At 43.6% G+C, this 25,680-nt stretch overlaps 1 protein-coding gene across 1 annotated transcript in view; it reads left to right on the top strand.

Annotated features, from left to right (window-relative positions):
- Positions 1-25,321, top strand: part of Fam49a (family with sequence similarity 49 member A) — a 117,865-nt gene extending 92,544 nt beyond the window's left edge. Inside the window, exons 4-12 of the mRNA XM_005366544.3 lie at positions 3,716-3,837; positions 4,992-5,097; positions 10,116-10,252; positions 10,702-10,779; positions 10,942-11,058; positions 11,154-11,233; positions 13,766-13,892; positions 18,596-18,666; positions 21,726-25,321. Of these exons, the coding sequence (XP_005366601.1) occupies positions 3,716-3,837; positions 4,992-5,097; positions 10,116-10,252; positions 10,702-10,779; positions 10,942-11,058; positions 11,154-11,233; positions 13,766-13,892; positions 18,596-18,666; positions 21,726-21,789 (902 nt within the window). The 3' untranslated portion in view covers positions 21,790-25,321. The remainder of the gene's footprint in view (positions 1-3,715; positions 3,838-4,991; positions 5,098-10,115; positions 10,253-10,701; positions 10,780-10,941; positions 11,059-11,153; positions 11,234-13,765; positions 13,893-18,595; positions 18,667-21,725) is intronic.
- The last annotated feature ends 359 nt before the right edge of the window (positions 25,322-25,680 follow it).

Here is a 25,680-nt window from a genome sequence, read left to right as displayed (position 1 = left end):
TCAGCAACCACATGGTGGCTCACAACCATCTATAATGAGATCTGGTGCCCTCTTCTGGCATGCAAGCATACATGGAAGGAATGTTGTATACATAATAAATAAATAAATAAATCTTTTTAAAAAATAGATTATATAGTGAGTTCAAGCCTGAAACACGTGAGACCCTGTCTCAAAAGAAAAAAAATCTAAAATATGAAAACTATATATAAATCATTACTTCAACTATATGTCTGACACATTTTCCTTGAGCACATACTATATACTAACCAGGCACTGAAAATATGTAATCAGATGAAACAAATATGGTCAGAGCCCTATGTCTAGCGGATAAAATTATTATTAATTAGTTCTGAATTTTTAGTACTGTGGGATGAATGAATCTTTGGATTCCATATGGATTTGGGACAATGGTAAATGTCACTTGGGGTTACACAGCCCTTTTACCACTTGCATAATGAGACAGACACTAGGAAAGACACATCCGGTATGCAGCCTGATCCATATACATTCTGGGGTAACTACAAGTGTGACTCAGTACCTTTGTAGGTGACAACAGCATGTCACATTGTCAACAGTTTGAACAGTCCTGAGATTAGAGTCTCTCAGCTGTCCCTGCACTGGGAAAGCTGGGCAACCCGACAGTGGTTTGAGTCCCTTGTGGAATATTCCACCTTCCTGCCCAGAAGGCATGGTGGCCTGTGGGCTGGCATGAGGGACCTAACTGTTGACTGGAAGAGAAATTGACTTCAATTCCATGACAGGAAAGGTGAGAGAAAATCGACTGTCCCGTGGGAGTAGCAAATTCTGGCAGAAAATGAGCCAACACACCTCTAAGCCTTGATGGGAGAGGAAGTGTCGGATTAGGTTTCTGCACCCCTAACAGGACTGTGCTACAAGCATCCCTAATGGGCAGAATATCTGCCAAAGGAAACAGTCTCCCAGAGAAGGAGGCTGGCCACTGAGGGTCATGTTTATATCCTCTAGCTGCTAGGAGAACCGTTCTGTCAAGTAGAAAATGCTCACCCTGCACCCCAAGTCCACCTCCTGTAGCATGGAAAAAAATGCCACCCCCTAAGCTGTTTCATGCAAACTCTTTGTGGCCAAAAGAATGTCTCTGCCAGATTATGGAGGAAAGTGTCACTTCACCCGCCATGGAGACAGGAGCTGGTTGTTCGAGCTGGAGGACCACTTTGAGGCCGCTCTGTAGGATGTTTATTTTTGAAAGCACTTAGGAAATTCCTCTCTTTTCTATGAAGTGGCGTGAAAGCTTTCTCCTTTTGTGTTCTGTCCTAACAACAGGATGCTTTTTAGACTTTGTCTGTGCTCTGTGCCACTCAGTTTTAATTCTGTTTCATATGACACTGTTCCTTAGTGACTTGTTGAGATGAGACCATGTGGCAGGGGAGATGCAACACAGCTCTTCGCCTCCCGGGAAAACTCTCTTCCACAAACAGTTGTAGAACTCTGAACCCTCAGATTGGGCACACTCTCTATTTTGCTTGTCTCTTCTCTAAATGCTTCATCTGAAAATTTTCTACCATAGAAACAGTGTGCTCCTGGATTTGAGTGAGTGCTTTTTTTTCTTTAGTTTCTTGTTGTGTTGTTTTAATTTCATGTGTATGGGTGTTTTAACTATTTGTTTGTCTGTATGTTGTGTATGTACCTTGTGCCTAAGGAACCAGAGGAGGGCATCAGATCCCTTGGAACTAGAGTTACAGATGATAATTAGCCATTCTGGGTGCTGGGAACTGAACCCAGGTCCTCTGGAAGAGCAGCCAGTGCTCTTAACCCCTGAGCCGTCTCTCCAGCTCCTGGGTGCCTCGTTTTCATTTCTTTTGTAGGCTTTTTGCTTTGCTTTGCTTTGTTCTTCTTGTGTTTTCCTGCTTGCCACTATTGCAGTTTAGAAACTCCTGGTTTCTCCCTTGGATTTTCACCGAAGTGCTTTCCACAGCGACAGATTTCCTAGCTCATGGATGTGCAGGCTTCCTTTTATGATATCCATATTGCTTTGAGGAAACGGAAAGGGATAGCATATGAAGTGATTCATATTGTGAAAAACCTCAGACCTGATACGATTTCCGCAATGTTTGTGGGAAGCAAAAAATTCGGGGATAGAGGAGGAATCAGCTGTTCTTTCCCCTTCATTTCCGGGTTAGCCTCTCTGATCTCCCGACATCTCGGTCCCCGTAGGCCCAGCTGTGCACCATCTAGCCACAGGGCCCTAGGCCACCTGTTCCCTCTCTCTGTGGATATACCTCCTTCTCTCTCTCTCCCACCTCGGCTACCATGCTCGAGTCCTGACAACTCCAACACCTTCCAAACCACTAACCCTGACCTGCAGGCACCTCGGACCCACTTAATCCCCAGTTAACATTGTATCATTTCTAGGAAACATGTTTTCCAGTGTCTGGGAACCCCATTGAGGGTCTATAATTTTCTGTCTTATTTTTAGGTGTTGCCTCTCTTCTTAATTTGTCAGCATCACACATATACACAGTATATTATGAGCATATTCACCTCCATTACCCTTTCTTATCCCTCTCCCACCCCCATTAACCCCCTTGTTCTTCCAAACAATTATGGGTTTTGTTTCTTTCTTTCACTATTTAAAATTTCCTTGGAAGCTACCAATTCCTTTGTTTTTGACAGGACCTGGTGAATAAAGTAGTCCCAAACTCGCCACGGGCGTCATTCCTGAGTTTGACAGGAACTTCTCTGGCCTCCTCTGGCCATCAACTCTCCCTGGTTGCCCAGTCTGCTACTGCACCCAGCCAACACACCCGTTACCTGTCTTGTGAATCCATCTCTGACACCCCAGACTCCCACTAGTGATGAAAACACATCATACTTTTGCAGCATCTGCCATTTGTCCTGTGAAAAGATTAAATAAAATTGGGGTTGAGTCAGGGGAGTGTCAGATTTCATACGACTCTGTCCTTTTCGCTCTGTTAGTTAAGTCACTGACAGCACCCCTCATCTCGGGATTTAAATACCTGGAAACAAAGTCACGTGGCATGTTGTTTGTCCCTCTCTCCCTGAGCAGTGGCATCATTTTACAGGAAGAAACTAGCCCGATTCTTAGCACTTATGAGAGCAGTGATAGCCCATGTTTCTCAACTATCGGTCTCCATGAAATGCTTCTGGGGGTTAGAACCTGCAAGGTCTCCAGGGATGTCAGAGAGGAAGAGCTGCCTGGAGAGCTTAGATGGCACCTGTGGCTATCAGAATGCTGCCTTCGTGTATGTGGCCTAAACACATCACAGTCAAGACTGAAGATAACAGAACAGGCCTTTAGACAATGATCTCCCAGCCTGTCTCTGCTGAGAAACTGTTGTGTGCACATTTATTAAGGGAGAATAAACACAATGAAAGGGACATTAAAAAGAAGTTTGGCTTCTCCAAAACCATGTTTACCCCTCCTATTACCCAATGTGAACATAAGGTATACAAAAATGCATTTTATATAAATTAGCAAATGAACACTTAGGACAATTTGCTCATACTAGGTTTAATATGTACAAAAAATGGTTGTTGGGTGCTTTGAATTGTGTCATGGGCAGAAGCCATGTTCATTTTCTTTACCTAACAGCTTCTAAAGTTACAGAGTGACTTCCAAAGCTGGAGGAAGAGAAGGGACTGCTTAGCTGGTAGATCTGACTTTGAGAGTTATCCAGAAACACTAGTCGCAGTTTCTTGTGGTTTCTCTGTCACTTAGATGCCCAGCCTACAGAAGGAGAACGAGAGATATGGAACCAGATCAGTGCTGTCCTCCAGGACTCCGAGAGCATCCTCACGGACCTGCAGGCTTACAAAGGAGCGGGACCAGAGATCAGAGATGTAAGTAAATGACAGTACTGAACTGACTAAACCCTGCAGGGGGGTAGAACCTTATACACATGAGCAGGCCTACATACGTGTGCACATACACATACACACGCACACACACACACACACACACGTGCATGCACATTCGATGATTAAGGCATAGCCTTAGTACTAACTAGAGTGTACAGTAGAAGAATGTGGGACTCCTGTCTAACCTGAAGGCCAGTAGATGACCTCATTTAAGGGCAATATTGTCATAAAGCCCAGGAATAGAAGTTGAATCTCTGAGTCATGAGACCTAGGGTGACATGTGCAATGGAACTTTTGGGATTACCTTGGTAAGTCAAAACAGGTCACACACGTCAGCTAGAGAACACCCGCTCTAAGGTGTTTAAGGTGTTTAAGGTTTCTGAGGTTTAAAAAAAAGTAATACAAATCAGTAGCCAAAAACCTAAGGAATGCTGAATAGGAGAAATAGTCTTCTTCAAGGAAGAGCACACCAACTGGTCAGGAACAACACTATATGGACTGAGCAAGCTGTGTTTTTATATTTAGAAACACACGAACACACACACACACACACACACACACACACACACACACACACATATTTGCATACCCTGTCTCTGCCACTGTCCTCATAAGAACATACCGAATGCTACAAAGGAAAAGTCTATTACGATGCAGCATTTCTACTTCAAGGTCACCTTAAGTATAGAGCTTATTACAGACTGGCGAGAACACAATGTGTATCACGGAGAAGGTGCAATAGCTACAGCCTCCGTTCTTCATAATAAACAGTCTTTAGATGAGTCAAGTGCTACTTGAGAGTGCTATGTCTTCCAATTCCGGTATTTGTTTTGTTTGCTTGTTTGTTTTATTTTTGTTTTCATTTTTTTTAACCAAAGAACACAGCAGCATGTCAGATGAGACAAGATCTACCTGAGACCCATAAGCTTCATGCTTAAGTATCGAAACTGCCCTCAGAAATGAGTTCTTTGGGGAATCATCCAGATACTCATTGTCCACCAAGGTGGTTCCAATTCTCAAAGCACACTAGGGATTGCATTTTTTAAAAATAACCTACAATCATTCAGGGTACTTTGGTGTGAGCTTACTACTTTTCTTAAACTTGAAACTCACTATCACCCCATTTTTCTCCCTAGGCAATTCAAAATCCCAATGATATTCAACTTCAAGAAAAGGCTTGGAATGCAGTCTGTCCCCTGGTCGTGAGACTGAAACGGTTTTATGAATTTTCCATCCGCCTTGGTGAGTGACTGTTACAGCTATCATGTCCCACATGGCACTTCTTTTATCATCATCATCATCATTATTATTACTATTATTATTGTTATTTTTTTGCCTTTTGAGAGGGTAGAGGGAGCAGCTCTACATGTTGGAAAAGGTCCCCCACTTGCACACTATGAGGCCATTCGTAAGCAACTTCCATCACTCTTGTTTCTTGTGATCTGCCACATGCATCCTTCTCTGAAAGTCATTGATTGGTACACGGAGAGTCTCTATTGGCTCATGGTCCCTTGACACTTTGTCATCGTGTTTATCTGGGTCCAGCTCTTCAAAGCCTACTGATCTCTTTGAGATTTCTTTTTTATTGTTATGTATGTGCATGTGTGCCCATGTGAATTTAGAAGAACTTTTGGAGGCCAGAAGAGGGTGTCAGAGCCTTTGGAACTGGAGCTGCAGATGGTTGTGAGCTACCATGAGGGTGCTAGGACCAAACCCTGATCCTCTGTAAGAACAGCAAATGCTCTTAATTGCTGAGCTATCACTCCAGCCCTGATCTTGGGCTTGGTTTTTTTTTCTCTCTCTCTCTCCATCCTTCTCTCATACATTACATCCCAACTCTAGTATTTACTCCTCTTTCTCATACATTGATCCCAACCACAGTTTCCCCTCCCTCCCTCCTTGTTGGGGGAGGCTGCTCATTCATTTCCCAGATGCCCAGACTGAAACTAATCACACAGAAATTATATTATTTGCAATACTGTTTGGCCAATAGCTTAACTGTATTTTCTAGCTAGCTCTTATATCTTAAATTTACCCATTTCTATTCATCTGTGTATTACCACATGGTGTGGCTTACAAAAAAGGTTCTGGTGCATCTTCTGCAGGTGGCTACATGGCATCTCTCTGACTCAGCCTACTTTCTAAATATATTTCTTTCAGCCTGGCTTTACTCTGTTAAGCCATTGACCAAAAGGAACTTCTTTATTAACCAATGGCAATAATACATATTCATGGCATACATCACCTCCCGCATCAACTCCCCTTTTCTGTCTAAGTAAAAAGGAAAGTTTTAACTTTAACATTGCAAGATTAAATATAACAAAACAATTATCATGCAAGAATTATAGTTACAATATTTATATCTACTCTATCTTTTATCGTAACTTGGCCCATAGTTTCTGGCAGACTTTTTCATGAAGTAGGAAATTTCAAAGACAGTTCTACCTGTATTGGCAGTTTGTCAGTAACTTTCTTCTGTGTCCTACAGAATGTCTGGCAGACTCTTTCATGAAGCAGGAACCCTGAAGGACTATCTCACCTTCTTTAGGCAGCTTCAGCAGTCATTTTTCTGTGGGTCTTGCAAGTCCAGTCAAACAGTTCAGGCAAGAACAGTTTCTTGCCCAAATGGCTAACAAGCTCCATGAGGAGCTTCTTTGATGCCCATCTTCCTCTTGAAATAATTGGTGCTGTCAAGAGCAGATGTGTCTCATTGTTATGAAAAGTCTAAGTTCTTAAAACTTTAAATGCCATATTCTGTTGTTAGTCTTTGAGAGTTTTGAAGAATAACTATCCATCTGAAATATAACTTTGAACATCTAGAAAACCCAACTAACATGATTATAAGCTTGACTATTATAGATGACTATCTCTTAACCTATGTTTCTTAATTATATATTACATTTTTAAATGAGCTACATAAACCAATACCTTAATCAAGAGCAGAAATATACATATAACAAAATTGACCTTAAATTTGTATCAATAAACCAAGATCCATACCAATGCAAAGTTTCCATCTCTATATCATATCTCCCTTTAAATGTAAACAAACATTTATAAACAATTATTTAGGGACTTTGGGTATAGTTCTCTTCAAACTGCTTACTGCTTTTTCTTGGGAGAAGTAATTTTGGGGGATGTTCACAGTGACCTTTTGGGGGTTCTTAATCAATCAAACCACATTAGTCTGAGAAGACTCCACAGGTTCTCATCCTCTATGGAAATGAAAGTAGAAACTCTTTTTCCAAAGCAACAAATCCTTAGACCCAAATTTTGAAGTCTAGATACCTTTAAAATTTATATGTTGGTTTAGCTTAGCAGCCTATACAATGAAATGTTTCTCTGTACTTATCTCCTTCATAGTCAAAAAATTAAAAGAAAACACAATAATATACATAATCCAGACTTTCTGTGTATATTTCATCTTTACATAGCTTATTTTTCTTTCCTCTATAAATCTATTACTGTCTGTACTCTGTCTCTTTAAAGACTTTGTTTTATTTTTTTAAAACCATTTACTTCCTTCTATAACTCTCTATACTTTTTTTCTTCTCTCTCCCAAGCTGTGATCCATTTAGAGGTCTTTTTCATCTGAATCGGTTCTTTATTGCATATCTGTAATCCTTTTCTGACCAGAACTGCTTCTTAAAATGCTCAGCAGAGTGTCTAGAACTAAGGCTGCTTTGTGTTTTGGCTCTACCCAGTCCTACATGGCCAAGATCCATTTACTGCCTCTGAGACTGCCAGGTGGAGCCATGCTCACCACCTCAACTCTGGTAACCAATTGGCCCATGCTGCCACCAAGTAATTGGAACATGCTGCCCACAAACCCCATTCAAGTGCTGGGCCTTCTGAAAGAGCCAGAGTCATTCCTGCCAGTGAACCAGGAAGCTGCCATTTTAAAAGAAGCCGTGTAGTGTTTACTGCTAAAGCTGAGTCAGGAAACCTTAATGGAACTATGTCTCTGCTTTCCACCAGCAAACAGAGCAAGAAGTTGCATTAAACTATTTTTTTGTGTGTGTGTCTAGAATTTATTTTCAAACTCTCTCAGGTTTTTAAGTGGATTTAGTTGGCCACCTTGGTGCCAATTTGTTGGTCCCACCAGAACTTTACTCAGTAAGCCACAGCCATGTGGCAATACACAGATTAATAGAGATGGGTTAGTTTAGTATATAAAAGCTAGCTAAAAATATGCTTAAGCTATTGGCCAAACAGTATTGCAAATAATATAGTTTCTGTATGGTTATTTCAAATCAGGGCAGTCAGGAAATGAACTGACAGCCTCTGACAACACCTCCCTTCCTTTCTCCTTCCTTGTGTCCCTTCCTCCCTCCCTCCTCAGATCCACTCCTCTGTCTCCCTTCAGAAAAGAGCAGGCCTCCCAAGGATATCAACTGAACACTGCATGACAAGTTACAATAAGACTAGGCAAAAATCCTCTTATTAAGGCTGGACAAGGCAACCCAATAGGAGGAAAGGAGTCCCAAGAGAAGGCTAGAGACACCCCCACTCCCACTGTCAGGAGTCTCACCAGAACACCAAGCTATATAACCACATCTATGCAGAAGACCTAGGTCAGACCCATACAAGTTCTGTGATTGTTGCTTCAGTCTCTATGAGCTCCAATGAGCCCTGCTTAATTGATTTTTGTGAGCTGTGTTCTTATGGTGTTCTCAGCCCCTCTGTCTCCCACAATCTTTCCACCCCTTCTTCCAAGGGGTTTCATGATCTCTGCCTAATGCTTGACTGAGGATCTCTGCATCTGCTCCCATCAGTTGCTGGATGAAGCCTCTCTGATGACAATTGACCTAGGCTCTGGTCTATTGGTCTCAGTTCTCAATAAAAACAAAATTGGAGGATAGAGTTCATTTGAATCCACAGTCTCCTCGCATGCCCAAAGCACAATTAACTGAATGCAAAATGTAAGAAAATAAAGCTAGCATTCTTACTTTAGCTTTACAACAAAAATAAACTGCACAGAAATAAGATGACTCTGCAGAAGCTGGCGTGGAGGCAAGCGAGGTTGACAAACTGGCTGCATGCTACCAGCAGTGTGGTGTAATCACTGTCAGTGCTTGGGGTTTCATCTGTTAATACAGTATATTTAGAATGGAAATGGTAGTCAGTAACTTTTGCTTTAATTTGCCACTAAAATGAGGGCCATATTCTAAGAGGAAAACCAAAACTGAACCCATAACTTAGTATTGAAAAGGACTTGATGTCCGACCATCTAAGAGAGGGATTCAAACTGATTTCACAAAGAAGGTTGCCCCAGGTTCTCAGGTAGAAGATAAATTGAAGATTCTGTTTCCTCAGAGGGCATTTGGATGTAGTGAGCTGAAATTCCAGGAACCTGAGTTTTACCTAAACAGAAAGGATTTGCATCTTGTGTGTCTTGTCTTTTCAGTAACGAGATTTTACCATCATAGTAGCAACACCAATGGTAGCCCTAGTCAGTGTAGAAAGTGATGAACATATCTACCTTTTAAATAAAACTTTACTCATAAAAAAAGCAGTGGGTCCAATTTGGCTTATGGGTCATAGTTTATCAACTTCTGCCATTGAGGATTGGTTAAATGACTTTGCTGTCAAGATGTATGGGAGCAAAAAGAGTGGAGAATGATCAGAAATAGGCAAGTGGGAGGGAGGGATGAGGTTATTGTAAGAACATAACAAGGGTAAATGTGGTAGATTTGTAGAGAAATGTCATGGGGATGTAGAAAGAGAGAAACATGCTAGAAGAAGACCAAAATTTCCACCCTGTTAAAAAGGTGACTTAACCCATGTGTTCAGGGCTCTTGGATATGTGTGTGGAGACCAGAGACTGACCCTGGTGTCTTCTGTTGCTCATGGACTGGCTAAGCTACCCAGCCCCGGGGAGCTTTGACTCTTCTGTCTCTGTCCCCATGCCTGTTTTCAAAGCTAGTGTTACACACCTGTACCCCTACACCTGGGGGATTTTTGTGGATGCGATAGGTATGAATTGGGTTTGCACAGCATCTTACTGATTGGAGCCCTCTCCTCAGCTCTCACCTCACCTTAAATCGTTAGTGTCTCTCATGCACACAAGTTCCGTTCATATATTGTGGTTTTCTACAAGGCTCAGAAAGGAGATTGCTAAGTGAACTGGGCTCGGGAAACCCTCAAAAGGGACTGTCCACACAGGTTGCCTCTGAGAGTGTCAACTTGAACTGTGCACTGTGCTTTTAAGGATGTGTCTGGCCTCTCTGAATAGACCTCTGTCTCCCCTTGACTTTCAGAAAAAGCCCTGCAGAGTTTACTGGAATCTCTGACGTGCCCTCCTTACACACCAACCCAGCACCTGGAGCGGGAGCAGGCCCTGGCAAAGGAATTTGCAGAAATCTTACATTTTACCCTTCGATTTGATGAGCTGAAGGTCAGGCCACATGTACTGTGGGAGTTGAACGGAGTAGTGCTGCTTTATGGTTCTTTTGCTAAGGCTGTAGGGTCGGGGTGGGAGAATAAGATGGAATACCTCCCCCAGGAGGTTTATAACATGGTACATATTTGCATTCTGTGTGGCCAGAGTACTCTACGAGGGTGACTTACCTGTGAAAATTTGGAATCTGTCAAATGAGCACAGACAACCCATACAAGTATCTTCTTCTCACTGGGCAAACATGCTTTTCCAGAAATACAGCCCACAGTAAGAACAGGAGATGTTTCAGAATGCCGGAGTGATAGCTCCCTATTTTTTGGTTGCCCTGGTCCTTGAATGACAAAGAGAAGTTGTGCCAAATCTGCAAACCCTCATGTCTGGGCTCCTGATGCTACCCCTCCCCTGTTTCTGGAAGGTGACCTTCTTTCTTCTCTTCTACATTTCAGATGAGGAACCCAGCAATTCAGAATGACTTTAGTTACTACAGGAGAACAATAAGTCGCAACCGCATCAACAACATGCATGTGAGTCCCTGCATGTCTCTGGCTGGGGCCACCATCTCCCCATGGCTGCTTTGACTTGTGTGTCTGGCCAGGCCCAGAGAGAAGGCCAAGTCCTTGTCTATAACTTGGTTGTGGAGATAAGGATGCTCTCTTTATAACTGTTGCTGCTCTTGCTTCCATCAGCTAGACATTGAGAACGAAGTGAATAATGAGATGGCCAACCGCATGTCCCTCTTCTATGCCGAAGCCACACCGATGCTGAAGACTCTCAGCAATGCCACAATGCACTTTGTCTCAGAAGTAAGTGCAGCCAGGGAGCCGCACAGAGTGATCTTTCTTTACCATGCATGCACACTGTTAGGATGACTAATGTGTGTTTGTGTCTCTCCACTCAGAATAAAACCCTGCCAATAGAGAACACCACAGACTGCCTCAGTACCATGACAAGCGTCTGCAAGGTTATGCTGGAGACACCGTAAGTGAAACCAGAGGTGTGGGCATGGTTACGTTTCCACCAGGCTGGGGCCTGGTCAGATGTGTTGATAGTGGCATGTCCTCTTTCAGATGCCAGATTAAAGTTTCCCTTGTGGAGTGTTTGCTTCGGTTTCAATGGGAGCTTAGGATGGTCTGTGTCAATGTCAGATCCATCAGATCCGTTTTCCAACTGAAGTAGCTGACTCGCCCGTGGGTTGATTGGCCTCGCAAAGTTTTAGCAGCTTGTCACGTGCTCTAAGAAAGTGGTTCTCAACTTTCTAGTGTGGGTGATCCTTTTTGATACATTTCCTCACGGTGTGGTGACACCCCCAACCAGAAAAGGATTCTCATTGCTACTCTATAACTGTAATTTTGCTATAGTTATGAATTGTGATGTAAATATCCGATATGCAAGCTACCTGTGAGGGGGTTGTAGGACCCCTAGAGGGACGGCAACCCACATCACTGCTATAAGGCATGCAGTGAAATGGTGAGATGGGCTAGATGTGTGTTATTATCGATACACTGTAGAGATGTAGAACCAAGTGCAGCAATGGTGAGACCTCTGCGAAAGTAATTCCCCCCACCCCTCTCTTCACCTTCTTTTTCTTTGTTCCTAAACTGTTTGCCAGACACTCAACGTGAAGGATGGTTAGGGTCATGAAGGATGAGGGACGCAGTTACAGGGGAAGGTTGGGGATGCACTTAGTCTGCACTGCTCACTGTGGTTACAAATGAACTCTGGCCTCTCTGAACCTTCCTTGTATTCTGTGTCTAATCAAGTTCCCATAATACCATCTGCTCCATAGGGTGCCAGAGCCCAGAAGTATCACAGGCACCTTATTATAGCAGCTGACTGTCTTCAAATATATGTTTGCATGTGTGTATGTGTTTGGTGTTTGTGTGTGTTTGTATTCACGTGCATGTGAGGATGCACATGTGCTTGCTGATGCATATACGTGTGTGTGCATGCGCACATGTGTTCCTGTGTGTGTGTGTGTGTGTGTGTGTGTGTGTGTGTGTGTGTGTGTGTGTGTAAGCCTGAGAATTATAATAATAAATGTTCTGGGAGCAACAAATCATCACAAAGATAAATTATCTGGTCTTAGGAAGGACAATATGTATGTGTTCCTGTGTGTGTGTGTGTGTGTGTGTGTGTGTGTGTGTGTGTGTGTGTGTGTAAGCCAGAGATTGACTTTGGGTGTCTTCCTTAACTGCTCTCTGAGATGTATATTGAGTATTGAGGCAGGGTCTGTCATGTGAACCCAAATTTTGCTGATAGGACTAAGTTGGGTAGTCAGCTTGCTGCAGGCATACCCTGTTTCTGCCTCCCTAGAGCCAGGATTGCAGGTGGGAAACTGTGTTAGGGTTACTATTGGTGTAGAAACACCATGACCAAAACTAAGTTGGAGAGGAAAGGGTTTACTGGGCTTATACTTCCACACTGTAGTCCTTCACTGAAGGAAATCAGGACAGGAACTTAACGAGGGCAGGATCCTGGAGGCAGGAGCTGATGCAGAGGCCATGGAGGGGTGCTGCTTACTGGCCTGCTCTTCATGACTTGTTCAGTCTGCTTTCTTATAAAACCCAGGATGGCATCACCCACAATAGGCTGGGTCCCTCCACCATCAATTGCTAATGAAAACACCCTTCGGGCTTGCCTGTAGCCAGATCTTATGAAGGCATCTTTTCAATTGAGGTTTTATCTTCTCCAGCAATTCTAACTTCTGTCAAGTTGACCTGAGACTAGCCAGCACAACCACCTGGCATACATATGGGCACTGGGGAGCCAACTTAGTTCCTTTCCCTTATGCAGCAAGTGCTTTACCCAGGGAGCCATCTCTCCTGCCCCACAAAAGGATATTAATTTTAAATCTTTCCTTCATACCAAAGTTAAGATTTATTTCAAGACAGAAATAGTAATTGTCTGCATTGTGGGGCCAACTCATAATGAAATTGATGCTAAAAATGTCTCTAGCTTTGGCCTAAATTATTGCAATCATCAGGGCCCCTGTCAAAGTAAGTGAGCAAAATTTAACCTCCACAAATAACTCCTAGGTACATAATTTCTTTGAGATATCTGCCAATCCATGCTCTTCCATAGCCTGTGTCTTAACAAAGGAACTGACTCCAGCCGGAGACATGAGCACTGCTGTGTAGAAATGAGCCTGATTCCTTTTCCCTGTAATGAAGCCATTATTCTCTATAATCTTGGACAGCCAGAGGGGCCGGCTATAAAATATTCAAGATTGATGGGCAGGGGTTGATGTACGTGGTGAGCTAGCTGCTAAAGGGAAGCAGAAAGGGGAATTTACCGCCCTCTAATTTACCAGAGTTTGCTCTGAATTGCTAGTTGGATAGAGTCAAGGAAAATTGTCGTCTTGGGTCTTTTAAAGAGCATATTAACCTGGTCGCTGCAGGTCCTGGGTGAGTTCTGTCGGGGGTGGGCGGGTAGAGGAATGGCCAGTTGTGGGTCTCAGAATGCACGTGTTTGAACAAGGGAATGATGCCACATCCATGTCTTCTCTTTCAGGGAGTACAGGAGCAGGTTTACAAGCGAGGAGACACTCATGTTCTGCATGAGGGTGATGGTGGGGGTCATCATCCTCTATGACCACGTGCACCCCGTGGGAGCTTTCTGCAAGACATCCAAAATTGATGTAAGAACTCTCATGTAATGTGCTTTTCTCACAAAAGCCCGTGAATGCCATCTGGAGAATCTTACTTCTCTTCCTGTGGCCTCCATCCCTCACTCAGCAAGACCTCTCCGAGATTTTTATCTTGGAGATGCATGGCAAATTTCTCCCTAACAAGTAGTCCACTCTTTCTGACATGGTTAGGAGGAGACATCCCTGCCTCCCACATGTAGCTGGAGTGCTGGGATGCTCATCTCCTAGGCCTTAATGAAACTGAGCAGAGATGCTCCACCTCCACCTTCACTCCACCCTCTGTACCATCTGTGCGTTATGATATAAATAGAGTTGGGAACTTCTGCATGGCAAGGCACAATGGTCAAAGACCAAATGACCTTCCAAACTCTTCTCTTATCAACCTCGCCTGCTGCCCCACCAACCATCCTGTCTGTTCTTATTTTAGAATCCAAGAGTCTCTCCATCACCTCCTCCTCTGATGGTGGATCTCTTCCAGGCACTCTTTAGATGTAGCTCATCCAGGGTCACATTTCCTTTACCCCACATAAGTGAAGCCTTGCTTCTCCATTGGTCCTCAGATGGTTTACCAAACTGCTTTTGCTAACATTCCCACAGACTCCAGCTTTTCAAATGTATAGGGACAATGATCAAGGCACCTAATGTCCTGGGATATTATGCCTGACACCCACTAGATGCCCTGCACAAAGTGTCTATTCAGTGTCTAAGTGAGGGTAAGAAAAAAGGAAAACATGGATGCATACGCAGAGACCTTTGGTAGCACATGCTCTCCACAGTTGCTTCCCTGTGGTTTGCAGAATAAACCACACTCCCTTTAGCCAGTGTTTACCGGTAACTCTGTACTAATTACTTTTTCTATGTCCGTGATTCAAAACCCTGAAAGAAACAACTTAAGGAAGAGTTTACTTTGGCTCACAGTCTCAGGGCATAGCCCATCATGGTGGGAAGTCATGGCAACAGGAACATGAGACAGCCTGGTACAATGCATTCAGATTTAGGAAGCAGAATGAAATGAAAATGGCTCCTTGTGTTTTAATAGATGGCTGAGCCTAACAAATTAGAATCCTGCTGTTTGCACTATTTTAAAATATGTTTCATTTACATAAGAATATATTATGAAAATCTTGCAATAAACATATGTATTGTGCTCATTGTGGGGGCTTAAGGATTTGGCACTATAGACTGAATAGAAATAACTGTGAAAAACTCTATTGCTATGAATTGAGTTTAGTGCCTGGTATTCCTATGGCATTTTGGTTGGCTGTAGCCATTTGTTAACTTACCACAGAGTCAACAACTAAAATTATGCTGGGTGAAATGAGCCCTTTGTACCCTTAACCTTTCCTTTGTGGTTTTGTGCATGTGTGTGTTTACATGTGTTTGTGGGTTGGTATACCCACGCACATACCTACAGAGGCCAGAAAAGGATTTCGGGATTCCTGGGCTATTACGCTGCACATTATTCCTTGGAGACAGGGCCTCTCACTGAATCTACAGCTAGCGGATTTGGCTAGGCTGGCCAGCCTGTCAGTTCCCGGATCCATCTATCTCCACCCAAATGTTCTGGGATTATGGGTACATGTAACCAGAAATGACATTTGTACATGGATGTTGGGGGATTTGAATTCAAGTCTTCATGTTTGTACAAGTTTTCTTATGCACTGAGCCATCTACCTAGCCCTTGCCACCCTATTTTATAAAAAGCTTGGCTTTCTAAGCCATTTACGGAATCTGCTAAGTTCCTAAACAGGGAATGTGTTGATTTTCTCAGGCATTTTTCAAGTCTGTTTATTAATGGAGATTAAGAAAGGCCAGTTCATGGCGAACTGTGCATGTGCCTCTAGGAAGGCTTCCGGCCTGATGAGCACTAGACTCTCTGAAGAGGGTCCATTCCACCACTCTGCAGCTAAACCAGCAGCTCTAGGCACTGGGTTGATAAGTCCTTAGGATGTTAGGATCAACTGTGAGGAAATGTGTTTATTTGTGAGACCCTGGAAGAGGTACCAGGTATACACACAAAGGGTGGGGGGGTCTGGTTTGCAGAGGACCTGTAAGGAGCTCTAGGGAGCAGTTGAGAGAGAGACTGTTCTGTTTAGAGGCAAAGGAGGTGGGATTTGAGGTAGTCAGTCAAGGATATTTTTCAGATGGATAGAGGCAAGGAAGGGCCAGAGCAAAATCACCAAGACTCAGGGAAGGGGAGTTGTTTAGGGACCAGAGGACAGTCTTGGTGGCAGGAAAGATGTGAGGGGATGAACTGGTGTTCTCAAGTGATTTCCACACCCTCTTAGGAGGTGGCCCCATAAAGAATCACACCTTGACATCTGTCCCCAGCCAAGACTTTGCCCATAACTTCAGACAACACTTGATATGGATACACGAAGCATGGCCAGTCACCAACCAAAGGGTCTCCTTCCCTCATGGACCCTAGTTTGTATATTGACCCATCCTCGAATCCAGTGTCTAAGCTAGAAGAAATCAGAGCTGTCATCCTTCAGATATTAAGCATTGTCTGTGAGCCCCTCTTCCTTACCCTCTTAAGTTGCCAGTGATTGAGCATCCATCCCCCTCTGTGTTTCAGCTCACTGCTGCCCCACCCCTCATATCCCAGGGGATTTTCACATCCTCCTCTTTCTGTCTTTGCCTCCTTCTGCTTCTTTTCTACGCTCACGATATTTATACAGTGCTTAACGCCATCCAAGGGTTATTTTCTTCAAGGAAAAGCCTCCAAGTTCTGACTGGGTTGTTAAATCCACCCTAGCTCTGGCCCTGAATGCATTTCTGACAGTTTCTTGTTATTCACACCCACGGTTTTCATCTTGCTGAAATGGAACTGGAGACTCCTCGAGAGTACCCACTGCACATCCACCTCATTCAGCATCTATGCTCTCACTGCCCCTTGTGATGTTATCACATGAACACTTACCGCACCGTGATAGTGAGCGACCTGTCTCTCTCTTCTCACTAGACTCCCGCCTCTGATGGGAGAGAGACAAAATTCTCCACATTTAAGGGCCTGATACCATCACAAACCCAGAGTGGCACATAACTGGCATCAATGGAGCCCCTCTCCAAACCTGTATCTTTTTTTTGGGTTTTCGAGACAGGGTTTCTTTGTAGCTTTTGGTTCCTGTCCTGGAACTAGCTCTTGTAGACCAGGCTGGCCTCGAACTCACAGAGATCCGCCTACCTTTGCCTCCCGAGTGCTGGGATTAAAGGCGTGCACCACCACCGCCCGGCCCAAACCTGTATCTTTTAGAGACGTGTATTTGACTGTGATTTCATTCTTGTGCAATCTCCAAATGCTTCTCAGTCTACCTACAGCAAATGACAGAGTCTATAAAGCTGTTATCATAAAACTTTTGCATATTTGAAATATGACCACAAGCATTGTTGAGAAGTTGCCACTCTGCAGGTAGCCGCTGGTATAATCAAATTCCTCAGATGCCCACACACTGCATGAATGTCTAAGATTAAAAGCAGTGATTGACTTTTTATAGAAAAATTTTTGCTTTTTCCAAAGGATAAGTAAAACAGTATGCATAAAATAACATGATATAAATTTTAATTTTAATTTTCATAACAGAATTAGATTACTTTAATTCCAAGGCCTCAGAAAACCTAGGAACTTGTGTATGTTCACACGACTACAAAGCAGCATGGATAAAAACTAGAAATTTGACCTCTACAAGGTTCACATTCTTTGCAATTGCTCTTTTCCAGTCTTCTCAGAGGTGGCTAAGACCCAGACCTGTACTTCTAGGAGTTACTGGTCTAATGAGGGAGACAAATTATTGACTTAATGAGGGGCTAGTCTATCCAGAGTTACCTAATAAATACAAAGTCGTATTGGGGTCACAAAGAAGTGGTAGTGACTATCTATGGTACAGATAATGGGATGAAAAGAGCCTTTCTGGGCCACAGCGATATCTCTGTCTGCATATTGTTTACTTTGAAAGCACTAAGAATAAATTCATGTCCAGGAGTCTTTTTTTTTTTTTAAAGAAAGCCATATATGGTTGATGTGCTTACATTCCCAGTCATGGGGGAGTGGAGATGGGCAGATCTCTGGGGCTTTCTTGTCAGTTAGCCTAGCCTACTTAGCAAGCTCCAGGCAAAAGAGACCCTGTCTAAACATTAGGTGGATAGTACCTTAGGAATGACAGCTGAACTTGTCCTCTGGCCTCCATATGCATGCAACACACATATACCAACATGTGTACACACACACACACACACACACACACACACACACACACACATTTCCTGAAGGCCAGTGAACTTGAGACTTTACAAAATCTTATGGGTGTGTCAATCAGTAGCTGACAGAGAAGAAGCATTCTTAGCAGACAAAACATTCAATTATTGAGTGTGTAAAACACTTAATGAATCTCAACCAAGAGCCAAGGAGAGTGATTTCTGTTCCTGCTCTGGGCTCCAGAGTACAAAGCAAGACATTTATTCCCAAAGTCAAACAGACAGTTGTGGACTAGAACGAAAGCCAGTAGAGATTGCAATCATTTCGTCGTACGGAACTCTGGAGAAACCCAGAGGCACAACACACCATCTTGAGAGGATAGGGAAGCTTACTTGTGATTTCCATGTTCTGTGGCTACATAGAGTTGTTAGTATGGACAGATATCACTCTGTACGGGCTTACTAGAGTACTAACGGAATGCTGTGCATTCTTCTTCCAGATGAAAGGCTGCATAAAAGTGCTGAAGGAGCAGGCCCCGGACAGTGTGGAAGGGCTGCTGAATGCTCTCAGGTGAGCCAGTCTCTGGGGCAGGCGGTACAGCTTCCCTTTCAGACCGATGCAAATGCAGATGCTGTTGGAAGCCAGAAGCCTGGGCACCAGACTTACCCTTGACTGGTTGTCACGTGGTTCACCTTCCTAACAGTGCTGGGAGGGCAGCACAGGTTTTATCATTCACTTCTTAAGATGGGGGAATTTGAGGTAAGTTAAGTTTTGGGGTTTTGAGACAAGGTTTATCTGTACCGTCCTAGCTATGCTGGAACTTACTTTGTAGTCCTGGCTGGCTTGAACTCAGGGATCCACCTGTCTCTGCCTACTGAATGCCAGGATTAAAGGCATGCAGCATACCTGTACCTGGCTTGGTGTGCTCAAATAATGTTTTCATTCCACACAGTAAAGGACCAAGTTAGGATCTATACCTGGGTCTTGGTGGTCCTGCGAGTCTTACACCTGACTCTTGACCATGATGCTCTATGTATAGTGCATCTTCTCGCTTCTTATGTCCATCTTAACCAAGGGCTTCTGACCCTGGCTGCATCAGAGGAAGGTGAAGGGAGTTTCCAGGAACTGAGGTTGCAAGCCAAGTAAATTAGTCATTGGCCTTGAAACTCAAGCATCCCTCTTGTGTTAGCTTGTTGTTTGTTTCTGTTTGCTTGGTTTGAACTCCCCAAGTGGCTTCTACCTTCAGCTGCCAGAACTGAGGATCTGTTATTCACTACTGGGTGCCTGAATATTTAGCCAGCTATATTCCCACTCCTTAGGCACCTCTCTTTTTCCCAACGATCCATTTGTTTAGTCCACTTCAAGAAAGAGGTTGTTATTTTTAGCTGCGCTGCCTCCAAAGAAACTTGCTGAACTGCACAAACCATCCCCATGCAGAATTTTAATCTGGAAGACTCATGGACCTTGCTGTCTTAGCCTTTCATTTCTTTCTGTCCCATGCAATGCAATCCATGCAGTCAGCATGGGTAAGTCTAAGAGAAATGGGGCAGCACTCAGTTCTACATGCAATGTTCTACCTCCAGTCATATGTCCAATGCAGCTATTGTAATCCATCGACCCCAACCTGATCTATTATCCTCCTTCATTGGATAAAGCCAGCAATCTCAGGACACTAAAATTACTGGTTTTCTGGCTTGCCAACTCATCATCTTTACAGGATATATGAATCAGATGTTTGTTCAAAAGTGACACCCTATATCCAAGGACTCCAGGATGTTTGATTGAAAGTGAGACCCCAGCCTTCTAACACCCCTATATCCAAGGACTCCGGGATGTTTGATTGAAAGTGAGACCCCAGCCTTCTAACACCCCTATATCCAAAGAGTCTGGAATGTAATATTAAGTTGGAAGTGTCACCCCAGCCCCTGCCTTGGGGCGCCAATGGAGTGCCAATGGGGCAAAAAGCTCCATCTCAAGCCCCCTCCCCTGGGATATTTGGTTCAAAGCATCACCCCAGCCCCTCCCCCCAGGAGTTGTCTTGGGCTCCCAGAAAGTCCACCAAATGCTGACCCCTCCCCAGGGAGGGTCAGGACCACTCCCACGGGCTATTTAGGCTCCTGCATGAGAAAAAGGAACACATGTTGTCTCCAGGGTTTGTGTGGGCTCCTCCCCCCTCCTCTTTCCCGCCATGCTGCCAGGGCCACCCAGGAAAGCACTGCATTTATTAAACGTGGGCATTTTTGATTTGGTCTAATTGGAGTTATTTTGAGTCAGCAGAGAGAGGCTCTCCTTAAGATTTCTCCTAACATCATTCTCATAAGAGCCTCCCAGTCCGAGGTTTACTCCAAGCAAGACTGTAAGCACACCATGCTGGCTTTCTGTATTCACTAAGAAGATTTTAACTTCTGAGTCTCTGGAATTTGGCTGTTTCATTCTAGCTACCAAAGCAGGTTGGAGATCAGGACATGGTATGAAGCCACGAGTCCCACCCCAGTGTGGGAATTTGTGTTTCCTGGAGACACACGCTGGAGTGGGAAGATTATAGGCTTTCAAGGCAGCCAGACTTAGGCTCAAGTCAAATGTCACAGACTGTTCACGAGTCAAAACATCTGCTGTGGGATACGGAGGGAGCCACTGAAGCTCTTTGACCCTCAGCTCTCTTACCTGTGAAATCACATCACTTACCACATTTGAAAAGTTCTTTGTGACCCAGAGCGCCTAACATGTCAAAGTTGTGTAATAGGTCATTTTTTTTTTTTTTTACAATCCTTTGCACACAAGATCGAGTCCAATGCCACTTAAAATTACAGCTTCAGTAGTCTACCAGCATTTGTGCCCCCTGGTGGCAGCAATGGGGATAAGCACAGCCCCTCCATCAGTCATCAATTTTTAAATTTTAGGAGTCCTTAATTTGAAGTTCATCAGGGTTAGCTTCAATGGACAAGATGTTGAAGTAAGTATTGTGAAATTTGTCTCCTTGAAGATGAGATCATTTATGTCTACTCTTTGTGATTATTTGAGGTTAAAAAAAGACTGTAGATGTAATTAAGGAAGCTTATCAGACCACGTGTGCTGGTATCCAAAAGGCATTGGCTGAATGAATTCCCACAACAAAGGACTTAGTTTGATACTTGCCACACAAGAAAAAGCAAATATCACAGCTACCTGCCTGACAAGTGTGGCGTTATGGGATGAGTCTATAATCTCAGCAGTAGGGAGGTTGAGACAGGAGGATTGCCATGAGTTTGAGACCAACCTGGATTACAGAGTGAGTGCAATGTCAACCTGGAATACTGAGCAAAACCCAGTCAATGTCAAATCAAAAATAAACTTCCAGGGCTGGAGAGATGGCTCAGCGGTTAAGAGCACTGGCTGTTCTTCCAGATGGACTTGAGTTCAATTCCCAGCATTCACATGGCAGTTCACAACTATCTGTAACTCCAGTTCCAGAGAATATGATGCTGATGCACATAAAAGAAAAGCTAAATAAATTATTTTTTTAAAAAAAACTTGCAGAGAATATGTGGAACGAACATCAAAATGTGGCTTTTTGTCTAAAGAAGTGAGCCACGGTTCTTATTTGCAAATTTCGGTTGGGTGAGTCCTGACATCCAACTCTCTCTCCCCAGGTTCACTACAAAGCACTTGAATGACGAATCGACTTCCAAACAGATTCGGGCAATGCTTCAGTAGAGCCCTGCTTACAGAGGAGGATCTGTGTGCTGACCTCAGAAGATATTTATGTTTACATAATTTAATACAGATTGATGTTAATACTTGTGTATTTACATAACCACTTCCTTCTTGTCTCTGAAATATATGGACCTTAATTTGTATCCTGACTGACTCAACCCAGCAGAGCATAAATTGACTCGAGAGCCTTACCTTTGATGTTCGCAATGAAAATCCTGTCTCCAAGGGCCGAATTTGGAAACTTCAGTCTTGGCTGCTGGAGTCTTGCGGTGACACCTGTAACAAGCAGAAATTCTTAATAGTTTGTGGTATTGTTTTAATTTTAGTTGTGTTATCTCTCTGGGAGTATAGTTTATGGAAACACAAAGTACTTGATTTCCTGTGTCGGCTCAGATACAAGAAGCACACACAACTGTGGCCCTGACGGAGAGAGAGCAAGAGAGAAGAATGAAAGATAAGAAAAATGCATGTGGAGGGTGGGGCACAACTGTTGTGAGTTCAGCACGCTCCCCCCCCCTTCCTTCAGCCTGCAAACCTCACGTGCAGCGTTTCTGTGTGCACGTGTGTTAGCAATCCAAACATTCTCCTGTCTCAATCCACATTCCTTCCATTCCTTTTTAGTTGTTGTCAGAGGAAAATTGCCTGTGTTTTAATCCGCTAATGAGGAGGCAATGGGTCGAGAGAGGGGTTCTTACAGGAGGACTGAGGGAAGTGGCTATCTGAAGGGCATTTGAGAGAGGAAGCTGGCGTAAGGATAATCCTATTTCTGTCAACCTTCTGCCTGCGGGGACAGAGAGATGGAACTCTGGTTGTAAATAAGGCCACTCATTCCCCAGGAGCCTGCTGAGTTCTACGTACACCACCCCTCATGATAAGGAGATCCCACTTCTCTGTGAAAATGGACTGTTCATGTCAGAACTGAGAACTAAGGCACTTTGTTATTTCCCAGAGAAGGAGGGATTTAGAGAGAAGATATCTATGTTTCCTGATTGCCTGGTGTCAGCCTCCACCACTCTGTGTACTTTGACAGATTCACTTTTAATGCGCTCACCTTCCTCATGTATAAAATAGACAGTCTTGGGGGCCGGAGAGACGGCTCAGTGGTTAAGAGTACTTGTTGCTCTTGCAGAGGATCTGAATTTGATTCCCAGCACCCACATGATGACTCATAGCTATCCATTATTCCAGTTCCGGGGCATCCAGTACCCTCTTCCGATCTCCATGGGTACCATGCATACACATAGTGTGCTCCTATACATGCAGGAAAAAAAAAAACATTTATCCATATAAAATAAATTAACTTTTAAAAAATCTAAAAGAGTTTCTAAGAGTCCTGGAAGGCTAGTGGGAGCCACACTACCAACCTTCCTTCATGCATAAATTCCAAGGAATACCCTTATAATTATCAATCTCACCAGTGCTGCAGTCATTCTGCTATAGGTCACAGCTGCGTTAGGGTCGAATCTGGGAAACATACTGTGACATCTAATGGAAAGATGTGGGCACACAAGATGACTCTTACTTTGGACTCGATCCCCAGATGTTTCCCACTCTCTACTCTTCCCTCTTTCCCATGTGGCCTAAGGAGATGTACTGTGGAGTGTATGGAGCCTTCTAGAGAAATCTTGAGGCTAACCTGTGATATTGCTTGCATGGCTCTCTTGGAAGGAGAGAGTTTTCCAGACAGCTGATGAGTAATAACCCTGGAATTCAGGTCTAGGACGATCAGGGTATCGTACAGTTTGGTTCCCAACATTCCACGAGAAGAGCTGTGAAATACCTACATTTCCAGACTAGGGAAGTGGCCATCCAGCATTCCATCGAGCCCTCCAAGAAAGAGAATACTTGGTTTGTCCCAACACAGAAATGCAAACACATGGGGAGAACTGCTTCCCTGGTCTGTATATCAGTGTAGTCAATGGAGAGGGAAGAAGAACCTTGTCCTTTGGTGCTTTACCAGAAGAGTAAATACAGCCACTTGACTGATGTGCGTGTTCTCAGCAGAGCAGAGTCACGCTAGATGGCTTCCATGAGCTTCTCAAACCTAGGAATTCCAAGATCCAGAGGAGGCCAGGAAATGTGATCATGTGGGGGTGAGACATCCCTCCAACACTCAACTTTAGGGTGTTCCATTTGGCAGTCATGAGTATTGCTCAGTTGGGCAACCGTCGAGCCTACAAGGGCAGTGAGGCACACTGTGAGTGAGCTTGTGTCCATTTGCCCTTTCCTCAAAAGAGGAGATTGAGATGTCAGAGAAGAAAGGACTTCCCATTTTCTCTATGGCTCTTAGACACAGACCTGAACCATGAACCTAAGCCACGTTATTTATACCATAGCTGCCTCTCAGCTGGCTACATAAGAAAACATTAGAGATTATCTGTCAGATCACACACACACACACACACACACACACACACACACACACACACGCACAGTTGAGGATATTTGTAACTTTTAGTTAGACTTTCCATCCAATGGGACCAAATGTGTGTATGGGTGCTGTCAGTCTGCTTCACTTTAGCCAGTCCATTGTCTCCAAGATGAGACTCAGAAGCCCAGGGTCTGAGTAGTTGCCTCAGGCCACCAAGAGGACAGGCTGAGTGTGTGTCTGTGATCACTAACAGGGAGTGGATCTTGAGTCCACTCCAGAACTGTTGTGGGAGACCAATTCTCTTAACAGACTGTCCATTAGGCATCGGGAATCCTTGAACAATTTGTTTTTTTTTTTTTTGTGCTGCATGCATATGTATCCAGCACTCATGGGTGGTTTGGGGGAAAGTACTAGGGACAATATCAATGTTAATAATACTTCATAATTGATGTCTCATAGTTTTAAAATAAAGCCTTTTATATTTAATTTGAGGCAAGAAAGAAGGTCAAAATGGTGTTTCCCAGACATGTTGCTACTTTTGGCATGATAGCGCCTCTCATGTTTACCTAGACATTCATAGTAAAAGCTGGGTGGAAATGGGTATTTTTATTGGTAATAAATAGAGCCAGAATATTAGAGCAGCAATATAGCCAGAATATTAGCTGAAGACCATGAAGAAGGTCTTAAGTGTATCTTAATATTTAGTTAATGTATTTCTCACCAACATAAACATACATTCTTGGTTATCACAGTTATATCAAACATGAATGGCAAGCCTTAGTTTTTCGAGACATCATCACAATTAAGTCAAAATTATTTCATGCTTCTTCAAGAGCACGATGAAACCTACCCAATCCAGGGATCCAGTTGTATAGTCAAGTCCAGACTTCTCATTCAATCTTACATAGTAGGCATCTCACAAATGCTCTAGATATTAATAACTAACATTGGGATTTTGTCTCCACCGGCCCCCGCCTTCAGAACTCCATTGCCACAGTGCCCTGTAAAGATGACCGCACATTAGAAGGGGCTTTGAAGTTGTCATATGTTGTTTGCCGAAGTCATTGTAATTTTTTTTTTTTTTGCCTGCATTGCCTCTTTTTGTACAGAACTTTCGAGTGTGAAATGAAAATTAAAGTTTGGTACATACATAATTTAAAATCATGCTTTTATATGACGCACAGGGTAAAATGGGTGGTACAACATAGAAGCCTGCTTAGCCTGCTGTGAGGAAATCGCACCATGCCAGCTTCCCTTCAACCCCCCACCCCCCACTTACCGTAGTTTCCTCAAGCATGGCAGGCAGTGTCCCAAAGGCCTGCTTTTGGAATCCATGGTCTAATACTCATTTTGACAAGGACCGCCATTACATTAAAGGAGAAGAGGAGAAGAAGCAAGCCTGGCACCTTGAGATGCAGGAGTGCTGCTGGCCCAAGGATGCTAAGAAAGCAATAAATGTTCTTCCATTCTTTCAAATGCAGTAGCATTTCCTGAATTTGGCAAAATTGGCGGGGGGGGAA

Source organism: Microtus ochrogaster, unplaced genomic scaffold (genome assembly GCF_000317375.1).
Source record: "Microtus ochrogaster isolate Prairie Vole_2 unplaced genomic scaffold, MicOch1.0 UNK10, whole genome shotgun sequence".
Lineage (NCBI taxonomy): Eukaryota > Metazoa > Chordata > Mammalia > Rodentia > Cricetidae > Microtus > Microtus ochrogaster.
Note: the sequence above shows the minus strand (reverse complement) of the source record. Positions and strands in the feature narration are given on the sequence as shown.